The following is a 15,943-nucleotide window of genomic DNA, read 5'->3' as shown; positions in this document are numbered from 1 at the left end:
ATGCTGTCACACGAAGTCCACATCGGTCAATCCGTCGTCTCTCAGCATCTTTACAATTGCATAGCTCAAGTGTTCGAAGAATGTTAGTGAAGGACTTGCTATTCCATCCATAAAAGTTGCAGATCGTCCAGGAACTGAAACTGAACGATGCAGTTGTGTGAGCACAATTCTGTAATGTAATGCTTCAGAAGATAAATGATAACGAAGAGTTTGTTCACGAAGTGTGGATGTCAGACGAAGCGCATTTCCACCTCAGTGGATTTGTTAACAAGCAAAATTTCAGATACTGGGCACAAGAAAATCCTATGCAGCTACACCAGCGTCCGTTGCACAGCCAGAAAGTGACCGTGTGGTGTGCTATGTCATCTTACGGCGTTATAGGCCCTTATTTTTTTGAGGATGACAACGGTCTTGCGATTACAGTGATGTCGGCTCATTACGTAGCCATACTTGAAACCTTTGTTGTGGAACAACAAAAGAGATTTCCACCAATTTTTAATACAGCCTGGTTTCAACAAGACGGAGCAACGTATATTCAACATACTACACGAATATCGGTGGCAGCTGTACGCCAATTGTTTGGACGTGTCATTTCACGAAATGGTGACATTAGATGGCCTCCCAGATCGCCTGATCTCTCAGCTTGCGATTACTTTTTGTGGGGTTACCTTAAAAGCAAAGTGTTCTACAGTAGACCTGCTACAACAAAAGAACTGAAGGCAAAGATCCGAGAAGCAATTGCGGAAATTCCAGTTGAGATGTTACGTCAAACCATGAACAATTTAACGAAGAGACTTCGTGAGTGTTTACGTAGAAGAGGAGGTCACCTGGAAGATGTCATCTTTAAAAAATAAACTAAAATGTATGTATCCTAAAATGGCAACATTTGTACAATTACATGTAATAGAATTCATTTTCTAAAAAAAAATTTTCATTAACGTTATTTAATTTTTTTTAATTTCCCGTTTCTTTGAATCACTCTGTATTTATCCCGACCTCCACATTTGTCTGTTTACTTATTGAATGACCCTCATATATGAACAAAATAATGAAACAGCACTGGGTAACCCCTGACTGGAATCCTGACTAAATATTTTAATTGGCGATGTAGAAATGAAAACTAAGAGAAAATTTCAATGTTCCCCAAATGGTTGAGATATTTTTGTAGTTTTTTTATACCTCATATTATATTGGAAATTTTATAAAAAAAATAAGTCAAATCAATAAAAACATGAAGTTTATCATAGAACTGAAAATAAACTTTTTATAAAGGTAACATGTAGATAGATAATAATAGATAGTAACAGATGTCACTATTTTTTGATTTGGCACTGATAGATATTGTCATAAGAATTCTTTTGGCCCTTTGCAAAATAAAATGACAGCTTTTAATGCTGGTTTAACAGCAAACTGGTTCTCTGTTGGTTGAATATTCATTTTCAGAAAAGTGAATTTTATTAATGATACTACTGCATTCAGGGGGATTTCTACAGATCTTTCTTCAAAATAATTGAGAAGAATCAAAAAAAGCATGGACAAAAATTGCACATTGCTCTTTGTTCACCAGTAAGGTAAAAAATCACAACTGTAACATTACTATGTCTACATTTAGGAAATTGGTGTCTGTATTTGGAAATGCTAAAGATAAAAGCAAATCTATCTAAAGGATGGGTGGTTATAGATTGATCAGTAAAAACAGTAACTGCAATTTAGGATACATAGGGAAAACTAAATGAAAGATTAAAATTAGAATAGAGAAGTGTTTGGCTCATAAATATAGAAGATCAGAAAAATCATGGTAACCCAAACTTACCTGGAAACTGCCCACAGAAATTATATTAGTGCTTAAGTTTTATAAAAAGTCCATGACAAGCAGGAAACTGAAAGTAGGAAATTTATCTTGATCAGTAATGGTGCAGAGACTTCATTGTTGAATAATGATAGTGGACAAACTTTTGATATCTGTTTAGAATTTAAATTCATTAAAAATTCTTTTTGTGGAAGTTTTCTGTCAAAAAACAATTGTTCCCTATTTTAAATTTTGTTGATGGGAGGATGGTTTATACAATGCTATGTATAGGACGTGCACTAGGTCATGGTGGGCAATCTGGGCCTAGTTGGCCTAAAAACATGTCTGTAATTTTGATATGGTTATCTAAAATGACAACAGAGTTTTTTGTATTTTTTTCTTTTATTCTATAAATGTTGTCAGAAATGTACATTTTATAGTTTTTCATAAATATAATTTATTATTTATTAATATTTCTTCATTATTATTATTATTTTATTGCAATTTTTATATTATCTTATTATTATTTACTGATGATTATTTATCAGTTGAAATGACGATCTCATTTTAAATATTAAGCACAGTTTGTATGAAGAATTTTTTTTATGGTTTGTTAAACCAAAAAAATTGCTTAATAATTTCTTTTTGTTTCACAGGTGAAAGGATATAAAGTGACTGACTGCAACAGGGCAAAGAGGTTTGGAGTTGCTTGTAGTTCATTAAAAGAGCTTATTGAAAAAGGCTGTAAAAAGTTAAATGTAATTATAAAATTGAAAATGTACTTGATAATTAGTTATTAGGAACAACTAAAATAACATTCGGCTCTGAGGAAGGTAGTAAATTACCCTGCTCTACCTCATGGGTAGATCTTCCTTTCTTGCTACTCCTTAGCCTTGATCCTTTTTTACTGCTGCCCTTACTGTTGGTGTAACTAAGCAACCCTGTAGCTAAGAGGTTTGATAAAAAAATATGTGGAATTTTAGTTTTTCTCAGAAAGTCTTTATTTATTCATCAATATTGATTTTGTCTTCTTCAAAGTACTCCCTGTCAGATATAATATGTTTGTGCAACTTTTCCAACCTTCAAAGCACCTCTAGAATTGGTATAGTGTTTAGTTCCTTCAGCGATTACGTCTTTATCTCTTCAAGGTTGGCAAAACATCCTTACATGGTTATTTTCAGCTTGGGAAATAGAAAGAAATCACAGGAGGCCATAACCGGTGAATATGGAGGCCGAGGCATCATAACTGTTGTTTTTGGTCAAAAATTCACAAACAAGCAGTGAAGAATAAGTAAGTGCATTAATTGTAGTCCAATTGCCATGAATTGTTTTGCTCCGAATCCGGTCACTTTTTTCAGATTGCTTCACGCAAATGGCATAGAATTTCCAGGTAGTATTCCTTATAGGCAGGCAGGACATCACCAAAAAGTTGCTTAGAAACATGAAAAAACTATCAAGTATGATCAAAATTAGCGATTAGAACAATTTTGATCGCTACCATGTTATTTTGGGGATAGTTCCTGCTGGTCTATTATTGACCATAAGACTTGGTTTCAAGAACTCATGATGCATTAAGCCATTGAAATCAAAGAACACAGTGATCAGAACATACACATTCAATTGAACTAGACAAGTTTTTTTGGTCTTGGTTTTTTTGGGAAGTTTCCATTGAGACGATTGGGAAACTTTAGTATCAACGTCATACCCGTACAACCATCTTTCATCTCTAGTTATGACCTGTTTGAACAGTTCTGGATCATCATTTATTTATTCAGCAACTCCTGAACACTGTTCATTTGGCATTGCTTTTGGTCTAAATTCAGCAATTATGGAACAAATTTTACTGCCTCATGTTTCATGAAAACATTCAAAAAAATTGCTGAGCCAAATGATATGCCAACATTAACAGCAACCTCTCTGATAATGATTCAACAACTATCCACAATCACTTTTTTGATATTGTCATTGGTTTTTGATGTGCTGAGACATCCAGAGAGAGCGCTTGTCATTATCAATGCTGGGACGCCCAGGGCGCTCGTCATCTTCAATGTCTTCATGGCCCTCTTGGAAATGTTTTTACTTCTTATAAATGCTTGTTTTATTCATAGAAAACTTGCCAAAAGTAGCACTTAACATTTCCAATGCAGAACTGCACTTTATCCCATTCTTAAAACAAAATTTAATGCAAATTCTTTGTTCAATTTTTTTCCATAAGTTAAAAATCACCGACCATACCAAACACATATAACCTTTTCAATAGCCAACAATAAACTAAGCATCCAATATTGCTATCAATATAAATATTCATTAGGAACAAGTGTGCCAACACAGCAAAAAAAAATTATGACAATTGGACTTAAAGAGCCCAGGAAATTAAAAAAATTTGTGTATTATTTTATCAAACTCGTAAATTTACATACCATGGAGGATGCTAGTACATGAAGAGAGGTGTCCAGCAGGGAGAGCTACCTACTCCATTTTCTTCTGCCAAGTGGCAACACAATTCTATTGACTAAAATGCCTATTGGATAAAACTGGGCCTCCATTTTCTTCCTCCCAAACAGCTTGCTGCTATAATCTGTTTCTGTATTTACTTTTCATTTGAATAGCTTACTTTAGTGCACTTTAAGAAACTGTCGTATTCTTCTCAATATAACTTATAGAAATTTTTTTTCATTGCCTAAACTTAGTTTTTTTTTTCTTGAAGAGGCCCATTTTTCCATGATTAGCATCAGAATTGCTTAATTATGTTATTTGTTTTTTTAGTGCATTGAGGCTTGTGACATTTTTATGAGGTGTATATCTTCCTCCAGGGAGATTTTTGAGTTTTTTATTTATGTATTATTATAAAAGTAGTCAAATACAAGGCATATTCATAAAGTAAGGACCGTCGGCTTATATTTAAATATTAGCAAGCCTGAACACAGTTTCACATATGCAGGGTCATCTATCAGTTACTTGGAAAGTCACTACAGTTGTTTGCCTACCAGTGAATGCAGATTGCAATGTCTGCGACAATCATTTCTCCTGCCAGTTTTGAAGTGTGTGCTGTGATTCGATTTTTGTGTGGAAAAGTATCTTCAGCTGCTGAAATTCATCGGGAATTGTGCCTAGTTTGTGGACCTACAGTAATGAGTGAAGGAAAGGTTAGACAATGGTGTTGAGACTTTAAAAATGGCCTCTCAAATGTGTATGATGAAGAGCGGAGTGGCAGGCTCAGTATTCAGATCAACGAAATCATTGAACAAGCGAACTGAAAACTGTGATGTGATCGGCAATTGACGATTAGTGCTCTGACTGATAAATTTCTGCATGTTGGATTCACCTTTATCTACATGATTGTCACAGAAAAGCTTGGATATCACAAATTGTGTGCAAGGTAGGTACTGAAAATGCTCATCGACCAGCACAAAGAGCAAAGAATATGCAGTGGACAAGTGTTTTTAGACCGCTATGAACAAGGTGGAGATGATTTGTTTTCCCACATTGTTATGGATGTTGAGACTTTGTTATCCTTCACCAACACAGATTTGAAACAACAGTCAATGCGGTGGCGCCTTTCAAGTTCCCCAAAAACCGAAAAAGTTTAAGCATTCTTTGTACTTGAGTCTAAAAATGTTGGCTACCATTTTTGGGATGAAAAGGGTGTCATTTTAGTTGATTTCATGGAATGTGGATCAACAATTACAGCTGACATGTACTGAAAAATGCTCACCAAACTGAGACGTGCGATCCAAAATCAATGACATGGAAAACTGTCGTCTGACGTAATCCTTCTTCATGACAACATGTGTCCTTACATTGCTGCCTTAACCAAGAAGAAGATTCAAGATTTTTGTTGGGAATCTTTTGAACCACCCTCCATATAGTTCCGACTTTGCACCTAGCGACTACTTCCTCTTCTTGCATTTGAAGAAGTGACTTTGTGGACAATGGTTTGAAAACTATGAGGAGCTCAAGACTGCCGTTATCAATTAGTTCAATTCCCAGGTGGCGAACTTCTTTTCAGAGGGGTTAAAGAAACTGGTGCAGCATTACGAAAAGTGCATAGAACTGATTATGTGGAAAAGTAAAATAAATATGTAGTAAACTAAAACTGTAAATAAAAACCTTTTCTCACGAGTTAATTTTTTTTAATGACCAAACAGCCCTTACTTTATGAATGTGCCTCGTACTTAACATTTTTCATAAATTATTTCAAGTTGTGTGTAATTTTATTATTATAGTGGTGAAATGGAGTGCCACACAATACTGTTTACAACTACACATTTTTTTACACATTTAAAAATAATTTATGTATTTCATTGTTTCTTAGTTACTTTATACTACAATATTTTCACTAATTTATCAAATATTAGACGCTGATGCTGAATATTTTACTAAATACGTATGTCATTCTAAAATTTTACATTATAAGTATTTTTTATTGAGATTGCTTTTGTCTGAATTCCATTAAGTACTTGGATACTTACAGTGCAGTATCACAAGGTTTGCAGTAGTGACTTGTTTTTTTCCCTTTTTCAGAGCAAAGATTGTATTTGATTGCATTGTTTGCTGTGGCTAGTAATTTGTTAGTGAGAAACCATGCTAATAATTGATTTACACTTGAAAAAAACCAGGTTGACAGTGATTGAGTTCAATTCTTGAATCAAACTGTTTTGCCTAATTAACAACTTTATTCCGTAAGTCAGTTCATATAAAATTTAAGTTACAGCATTTCTCATAAATACCTGTCAATAAAGACTTTTCTATCATTTGGTTTTCTACCAGGTGGGTAATAAAAAAAAAATAGTTCAGAAGTTGGTCACCTCTTTTATTCTTCTGTAATCCAGTACAATATCTGGCTTGCCAACTTAAATTAAATGCTTTTTTTGACCTTACCATCATATATTGTCATTGTATGTTTTGTTGACAACCAAAACATAGTCATCATGTATTTTTTACTCAGACTGAAAAGGTAATCCTTTTGTCAAAAAGAACATCCATCTTTCTTCAGTAGTATCAAACAAATATTTTGGCAGGCAGACCTATTTTTTATTACAGTCCCTAATATTTTATTTTTCCACAGTTTGCCCTAATCAACTTGACTAATGTAGAATTGATCTGATATGTATATACTAACATGCTCCCGTTGCAGCTTCGCCTTTTCTATATGGTTACTTGTGTTTCCCATTGAGGTCAATCTTTTTATTTTATGTTTTTTAGCTAAGTAACAGGAGGCAGGTGCAGCGAGTCACAGATACAGTAATGGTAGCAGTAGCTGTATTAGTTGAGTCAGAGTACTGTATACTTTCACACCCCTTAAAAAAGTTGGAATTAAAAAAACCCAAAAATGGTTTTTAAATATTTATCTGAATAGTATTTTTAAACTCAAATCTACTGAATATCTCGTTAGTGTTGTTAGGATTAGTAAATTTACAATCATTGTTAAAATTTTTTTTTACCTTTTTTCAATCCCTTTCAAGGTTGAATTTCAAAAATCTTTAAATTGATTTATACAGAGAATAAGAATAAGAAAGTTTATTTTTTTAAATATTGTTAGAAATAAATAAATTTATCATATAGAGGATGAGGAAATTGATTGCTAATATTTTAATTGTGTAAAGAATTGTCTTTCCAACCTGAAATTCAGAATTTCTTCTAGTTCTAAATAATCCACAATTGCCAACCATTATGTTAAAATGAAAAATAAAATAAAAAATATACAATTTATTAATGAAAAAACAATGGTTCACTAATATTATAACTAAAACAATGGATACTTGCTTTGGAAATAACGTTCATAGTGAATGAACGTAACCAAACAGTACAATCGATCAGCTATAAATCTCTCATTTGAGAGCTAGCATAAAGAAAATAAACTATTGAACTTCACAGTATTGTACTGCCTTAGCTGTTCAAAATAAGAATTAAAAACTATTCAGATGGTGTTGAAGTGTGCAGATGTAGCCGATACTAGATAAAAAATAATACAGTAAATTTAATGTCGTAGTATTTGAAAACATATGGAGATAAGTAACATGTCTTTAGACTTTAATGTGTTAACTAAACATTTAATTTATTAATCCAGGTTTTTAAAATTATTAATTACTAATGCACAATAAACATTTTTTTATGTTCTCTATGTGTTACTTTACCTAGATTAGTTTTCTATACAGAATACAGTTTTGTAATTAGAATTTTTCTGTCATCCTATGTATGTCTAAAAGAAATGAAGGAACTTACAAAGAAATTTAAGAAATGTACAAATTTAAAAAAAAAAAGTTAAATGGTATCATATAATTACATTAAAACATTTAAATTTTAATGATCTTCTACTTTAATTAGCCTCTGGTTCATGCTGGATTAATGTTCAGCAGTTATCTGTTAGCATAATAATATTTTATTCACTTTTGTATTGGTTTTCCATCACTGAAATACCTTGTGGAAGCATTCATTACTTATTGCTTTAAGCTTTGATGAAAAGTAATCTGTGTGAATGCAGGAAATTAATTGTTAGTAATGTATCTACTACATCTTGATAATTTTTTGATGTGTTGGACCCGGAAAACTTTTGCATGTACCTGTAAATGCTGTCTGAGGAACAGGTTCTGTATCACTCAGCATAGAGTTGAATATATCATCACCAGTGTCCTTATTTGTGGACTAATGAATATTCTTCCTTTAATTCTTTTCCTTGGCTTGTATTTGAACGTTTTTGTCTTAGATAAAGAAACTCACATTATTCTTTCTTTTTCATTAATTTTACAAAATCTTTATTTAATTCCAATTTAATGTGAAGGGCAGCAAAACCTTTTTAACTTGGGACCCATGAACAGTTTTCTTACCTGCAGTCTCTTTGACTGTTCCATAATGAAATGTTGATCCTGAGCTCAGCTCCCATTCGCAAATAAAACTAGTATATCCTGAATAACTATTGTATTACATACTTACAGTATATAACAAATATACAATGTATATTTTCAACAAAAAATTGTTACTCTTAATTCTTCTCACAGATCCATGTGTATCTACTATGCAATTTTTTTTTAGGCTTCTTTCATGTTAATATCATAAATGAATGACACAGAGGAATATTTGTTATCATTATGAAACATAACTGCTTTTAAATTATACTCAGATGATTTTGTAAAAAGTATCTCTTCCCAGGTTAATGAGGTTGTCTTTATTGTAATATAAGGTCATCTATATCTGTACAAAGATACAACATTTTTTTCAGCAAAGTAGTAAGAACTATCTTTCTGGCGATATGAGTCGAAGATTTTTATATTTTTTAAGTAAATTCTTACCATCCAATTTTGGTCTTAAAAGTTCAGTTCAAATTTTAATTTAAATCCTGACTGAATCATTAAAATACAGCTCATTGGATTTTGGATGAAAGTTTACATTATTATTCTTCTAATTCCTCTTCTTCATCACTATTATCAAACAACCCATTTTCTGGAATTGTGGTACCGACAGCGCTTTATTGTGAGATATAAGTCTGATAATCAATGGCAACAACGGATAAAATATTTGTATGTTTAAGATTTCATAGAAATTTCTGATACAATGATCAAACAAGAATATTTTGGTTTACGTAAAACCATAAGAATATCAGCCTTTCACAATGTAGTATACTCTTAAGTAGGCTGTAATTCAGTACCTACTAAATCATGTCTTATTTTGTTTATTTGTAATAACCAATTTGTTTTATTTTTTAAATGTAAAAGCATGTATGTTGTTCACGATTGCTTCATTGAAAAGGATATGATTTCATATCATATATGACGTTCAACAATAAACTTATGTTGATTCCTCATTTATAATGCTTACCAGTTGTTAAAAATATTAAAGACTATGACATTCATAAAATTAAGTAATAGAGTAATACAAAATATCTATTTATAATTCTGTTTCATAACAATTTACAAAGCTTAAATTTTAAAATTTCTTTAAAATAAAGAATAATGGAAAAATTGTGGTTTCAGATTCATTTTCATCATTAAAAGGGACTACATTAAATTCATTTTCACAAATTAAGAAACTGGAGTTATTTTGTCAGTCATTATTTATTATTATGTTTTTATTTCAGATAGATCAAAAAGATGTTAAGGTTCATTTACAAGATGGTACTGCTGTAGATACAGAAGAATATTTTAGTACATTACCTTCACAAACATTCTTTGTATTAAAAGAACATAATGAATATCTACCATCAGGTAACATTAAAAAAACATTTTTATCTTATATTAGCAGCAGTACTTAGGCAATAATCTTGCAGTCTTAAGAAGCAGTGAATACTATTTCCATTATGATAATTTTATGTTGTTTTTTAAATTTGCATTATGCATTTTTCCCATTTTCTCTTTTAATTTTTTACTGTAAATGCATCATAAGAAAAAAACACACATAAGAATTCAAAAAGAGGAAGAATATATCTGTTACAAATAAATATTTATGTATTTCTAATGATATACAATTTTTTAAAATTAATTCTACTGTTGCATGATAAACAAAAAATGAACATTTCTTTTTGAGATTATGAAATTATTTGACTCAGTTTTGTGAGCTGTAATGATATAAAGGAGCCTATTCTGAGCAACATTCAAATTAAGGTACAATTTAAACCATTTAACATAAATTAACCTATTTTATTTGCCCTAGAAACTAAAATTCTTTTTAAAAATTATATCTTGAATTTTGGAAAAATTTGATGCTTAATTGAAAGTTGGTTGGAGAACAATGAGATCTGAACTTCTTGGGCACTATTAAGTTTTGTACTTCTCCCAGATGATCTAATGTTTTGAAAAAGAACAGTTTAAATATTACTTATTTTCCCATGTACGAATTGAGGAGGTATGATAACTTGCTTCCTTACCAAACCTAGTAATGACATGAAGAATCAGATCCTACAATTCTGTGGACCTATGATGAACAACTTTTTCTACTCAGCTTATTTTTATTATTTATTTATGCATCTATATATAGGTGTCGCATAAAGAACGCAACTTTTGACTGCAAACATACAATTTATTGCAGATGTTCTTTCAGAATTCATTGCATGCTGGTTCTGGAAATATTCAATTGTTGTGAATGTTGGTGAATAAATTTCACCGGACTTAAAGAAACTTTATCACCTACGATGGCGATGTTTTCTACAGAACGACTAATACGAGGATGCCTCACAGCCGAACCGGTTTTCTCAAATTTAGCAGTCACTCTCATCACAGTTGACTTATTCGGTGCATTACATTGACCAAACATTTTATAGAGTTTGCGAGCAGTTTCTGCACAACATTCACAGTTGTAATAAGTTTTCACTATCACAACACACTATTCTGTCATGAAGTGTTCCATTCCTACCTGTACAGAAAACAGATGACGCTATTCGGCGCTCCGTAACTACTAACCACAAAAACAACAGATGAAAATCGTGTACACTCAATGCTGCCAACTTACTAGAACAGAAATGGCGGGCATTTAAAAAGTTGCGTTCTTCATGGGACACCCTTTACAGCAGCTATCTTGAAAGTAATGACTTTTTCATAATTTTTGTAATTTTTCTTGCAGAGATTGGCCCACCTACATAATTCAAAATCAGTTGGTTTGTTTGTCATAATCTACCACTTGTCATTCCTCCCTATAGACTTTTTTCAGTTACTTGTGAGAACTAAAGTTTAAAAATTGATACATTATTCTTTGAACTATCACTACCTGTGAATTATGTTATGTTATGTTATATTACTACCTGTAAATACATATTTAGACATTCAAAAGATGGCATCGGACGACAGTCATCTGCTATTTGTTCATTCTTTGCTATTACAATGTTAATGCAATGGAGAAAGGAGTGTTTGAAAATGGTGTGAATTTTTTTCAGATCATTTGAACAAACATGCATGATGAAATGCAGTTCAGGTAACCTTTGATCATTATGAACAACTTACTACAGTCATCATATCAGATTTGGAATTGATTTATTAAATTTTTCTAGACATAAAATGTTGAAAAATATTGATTTTAGACAGTTTAAAATGGTTTAAAAATTGTCGATAAAGATTTAAACAACAAGAATTGTAAGCATTGTATCACCCATGTGACCATAATTAAAGACCGTAAACAATTGCTCGTAGGCTCCATGTTGAACTTAACTTAAAGTGCTACTTAGTTAAAGGTGATGATTTGTTTTTATATTTGATTGTATATTTGAGTGGTGAAACATCACGTAGCAGTGTTTTAATTTCAGTACTTTAGCATTGGTATGAATAGCCAAAACTGTAAGCAAGTCTGCCTGCACACAAGTTGATCAATGAATTTTTCATATCAGTTTGGAGTTGTGTTATCAAATTTATTATTATGAAACCTTTTGTAAGGTGGACCACATCCAAAATCAGTGTTGAGTGCAGTTGTTAGTGGATGTTGTGTTTTTACTCATTAACTTGCATCTGTATTGTGCAGTTATGACTTATCATTTTGTATAAAAATTCAGATAGAACATTTTTAGTCCTATATTTTCTTAAAGAAAGGTAAAATAATAAACCAAAACAAGGAAAATAAAAAACTAAAACTAAGGACCAAATATCATTATGCAGTATTTAATTAAATAAAATAATGGGTGACACATCAACTTTCTGACAGTTTTAATTTGTTTAAATATATTTTTCATGTTGTAGAAAGAGGCATTTAAGGTTGCCTAATTAAGTTCTCATCAGGTTTTACATCGATAAGAAAATTTTGTCTTTCAACGAAAATATTTAAGTGCAGTTGGGGGTTCTTTAGTATAGGGTAGTTATTATTCAGAGCTCTTCAATATAGGACAATTACTATCAGTGCCCCTTGACTGCATTTAAATATTTTGAAGAAAAAAAATGTCTTATTCATGTAATTCCTGGTGAGAAATTAATCATTACATAACCTTAAATGCCTGCTATTTCTACAACATGAAAAATATATTTTAACTAATTAAAACTGTCTGAAAGTTTATTGAGGGTCACCCATTATTATATTTGATTTAATGCTGCAAAATGATGTTTAGTCCTTTATTTCTATATCTTATTTTCCTTTTTTTCAGGTTATCGTTGTTTTTTTAGTTCAGTTTATTTATTTTTTTATTTTTCGGCAGTCATGTTTTTTTAATTTTTAAAATTGTTTTTGTTATCTAATACTTTCAGTGATCATAGAGAAAAATTCATGTTTTTTGAAACTTGTGGATATAACGTATTTAATGTACTGATCCAAATGAGAAAATTATAAACATTTCAATTTATTTTTTTAATTGGCGTATTCCAGAGTTCCTCAAGAGACTTTCTGTTGTGCAAATCTTACAGTGATTTTCTGGGATGCAAACAACTATGGCTAAATTCTCCAATTGTCTCACATGACTCAAGATGGTCAGTCACAAAGATGTAACTGACCAGGTCTATGTCAGCTCTACCTAGGGCAGTCTTTTGTAGTTTATGCACCGTCACAACCCAAAAATATTACTGGTAGTACACGCTGTTTCATTTTCCCCGGTCCTCCTAAAGCATCAAATTTGACAATAGTGGGCTTGATCCTCAATCTGATGCTGACAGCATCATTACCTCTAATCGTACTATCATCAAACTCTACAAAGATTGTGGGAGCTGACTCAAGATGGTATATACACTCAAGATGGTTCACACACACGCACACTCGCTCACTCACTCACAAAGGACATATCATATAATTAATAATAAAATTTTGTTTACTGACTTAAACATATACCATTACAAAAATTGTTCCTGCAAAGCCTAAGACCACCCAATTAGTAGTTCAGGCTTCTCAAATGAACAGCCTTGACCATCCCCAAAAACATATTGTGTGTTGGAAGATACAGGTGTATGATTGAACTGTTGGTTATTTGTTTACATCCTCAATGGAGGGAAGAAGAGTAACATTATAGTACTCTTAATTTATTTTGACTTTTTGCTTGTGATATCAGGTTGTTACCTATATAATTTTATCAACTTGTTTAGCTATCTTTTAATTGTAAGAAAATAAGAAAGTCAGTGTTTGTCAAATCAATAAAGTTCCGTAATCATTAAGATGTTTTTACACGTATCTTACAAACATGACCATCAAACATGACCAAACAGAAACTAATTATTATACACAATGCTGTTTTAAATCGATTTCATTAGTAAATATGTTCTTATGTTTTGCTCTTTTATTTTATTTTAGGGGCAGACATAATTTATAATGCCTTGAAGGCGGTTAATATTGATGTTCTACGCACGGGTGATTTAGTTACACAATATTTTGATGAAAGAATTAAAGAAAAATTGCAAGTTTTGTGGTCAGCTGTAACAGATCAACGTATCAAATATGGGAAGAATAAATCAATAATAGGTGATACTAATATACTAGCAGTTGATAAAACTGAATTTAGTACAAGAGAAGAAGATCCTGATTGGTTTATTGGTGTGTATCCTGATTTTTTCCCAAGTTTTTTTACTGCATGTAAATATTATTTCATTAAATATAAGGTAAGTTCAAAAAGTTGCGAGAATTAGTTTTTCTTTTAAAACTGCTTGTTCTGGAGGCTGATAATGACACTTTAATGTGCACCCAGGAAAAAAGTAAAAATTTTAGAGTATGTGTTCTTCAAAGTAGCTTCCTTTGGCAGCTATATACTTTTGTCACTATGAAAGTTTCGGAAACATTCCTGAAACCTGTTCTGAGATTTTGTTCTCAGTGACTTTGCTGCATTGGCCATCAAGTCATAGACGTTCTTGTATTTTTTCCTTGCATCTTTCAAGCAAGGAAACAAGTAAAAAATCAACCGGTGTCAAATTGAAAGAGTGTGGTGGAAACTCTCTGGAGTATCCACCTATTCTGGTTATGTTGTGTCATGCTAGGTACTCTTTGACAGCCGGTCTCCATGGCACAAGTGGTAGTGTCTCGGCCTTTCATCCGGAGGTCCTGGGTTCAAATCCTGGTCAGGCATGGCATTTTCACATATGCCACAAATCATTCATCTCATCCTCTGAAGCAATACCTAACGATGGTCCTGGAGGTTAAAAAAAGAAAGAAAAGGTACTCTTTGACAAGCATAGTTTTATGTGCTGGTACATTTTCATTAAAAAAAAATAAAATTCTTTTTTCTCATTTTTCAGGATGTTTTCTTCATGAAATATATAAACATACATTTCCTTGTTCATTGACTACCTATCAGGACTGAATTCATCATAGTAATCTATACCCTAACAGTAAAAAAAAACTTCCAACATAACTCTTCCTTTGCTTCTACTCAAACAAAATTTCTGTGCAAAGATGATGTTGATTTTTACTCTGATGACTAACTTTTGTCTGTGAATGTTTAAAAAACTACCACATTTCATCTCCTTTATGAGCTTGATCAGCCATAGTGATGAGTTCTTCAGTTTATATTAAAGTGAGTTTCTTTCTGATTTACAGACAACATTTTTGGAACAATGAGTTGACAAACATGATAAATATTCAAACTTTATAGAGAATACTGTGGGGACTTCTAACTAATATCCTAAATAGTAACTATTTTCTTGACAATTTCTCTTCCTCTGACAAACTATGTTTTCAGCACTTCTGATTTATCAAGGTAGACAAGCACACAAGTATCATCTTCAACACTAACATGACCATCACTAAAATGCTTATACCACTCTTAAACACGTTTCTTTCATTGTTAATTCCTTATGCTTGTTCAAGCACTGTAATATCTTTGATAGTGATTTTTTTGCGCTATTCAATTGTTAACATTTTTCACCGCGACATGCATGATAGAAAACAAACAGGTTTAGTTGTTATATGTGAAACAGGAAAAATTTGATGCAATTATATCATGACATCATGAGTGCTGCCAACATAATGACCAAAACTTTTCTTATTATAATAGCCATTTTAAATTGTATGAAGTAATTCTGGGAACTTTTTAAACCTACCTTGTATAAAATGTATGATCAGTTTTTAAATATATGCAAACCCTCATGTGTTACTTTTGCTTACTTATAACAAAATGATTAATGATTTATACGTTCAAAAAATTATAATATTATTTTTTTTATGTAATATAAAATTAGATTATGGAAATGATATAGACTACTTTATGCAAAAGTGATTTTTAATAAATTAAGAAGTTGTTAAATCACAGTTTAAACATTTGATGTTAATAGA

General features: G+C 31.7%; 1 protein-coding gene across 5 annotated transcripts in view; it reads left to right on the top strand.

Annotated features, from left to right (window-relative positions):
• The window catches only part of Drep4 (DNA fragmentation factor-related protein 4), a 52,589-nt gene that overhangs the window by 11,046 nt on the left and 25,600 nt on the right, over positions 1–15,943 (top strand). For all 5 annotated transcript variants that reach the window (XM_075377436.1, XM_075377435.1, XM_075377433.1 and 2 more), the window contains exons 3-5: positions 2,446–2,547; positions 9,864–9,990; positions 13,973–14,212. In XM_075377436.1, the coding sequence (XP_075233551.1) occupies positions 2,446–2,547; positions 9,864–9,990; positions 13,973–14,212 (469 nt within the window). The remainder of the gene's footprint in view (positions 1–2,445; positions 2,548–9,863; positions 9,991–13,972; positions 14,213–15,943) is intronic.

Source organism: Lycorma delicatula, chromosome 10 (assembly GCF_047948215.1).
Source record: "Lycorma delicatula isolate Av1 chromosome 10, ASM4794821v1, whole genome shotgun sequence".
In the NCBI taxonomy this organism is placed as follows: domain Eukaryota; kingdom Metazoa; phylum Arthropoda; class Insecta; order Hemiptera; family Fulgoridae; genus Lycorma; species Lycorma delicatula.
The sequence above is the reverse complement of the archived record's forward strand: the minus strand, read 5'-3'. Positions and strand labels throughout refer to the sequence as shown.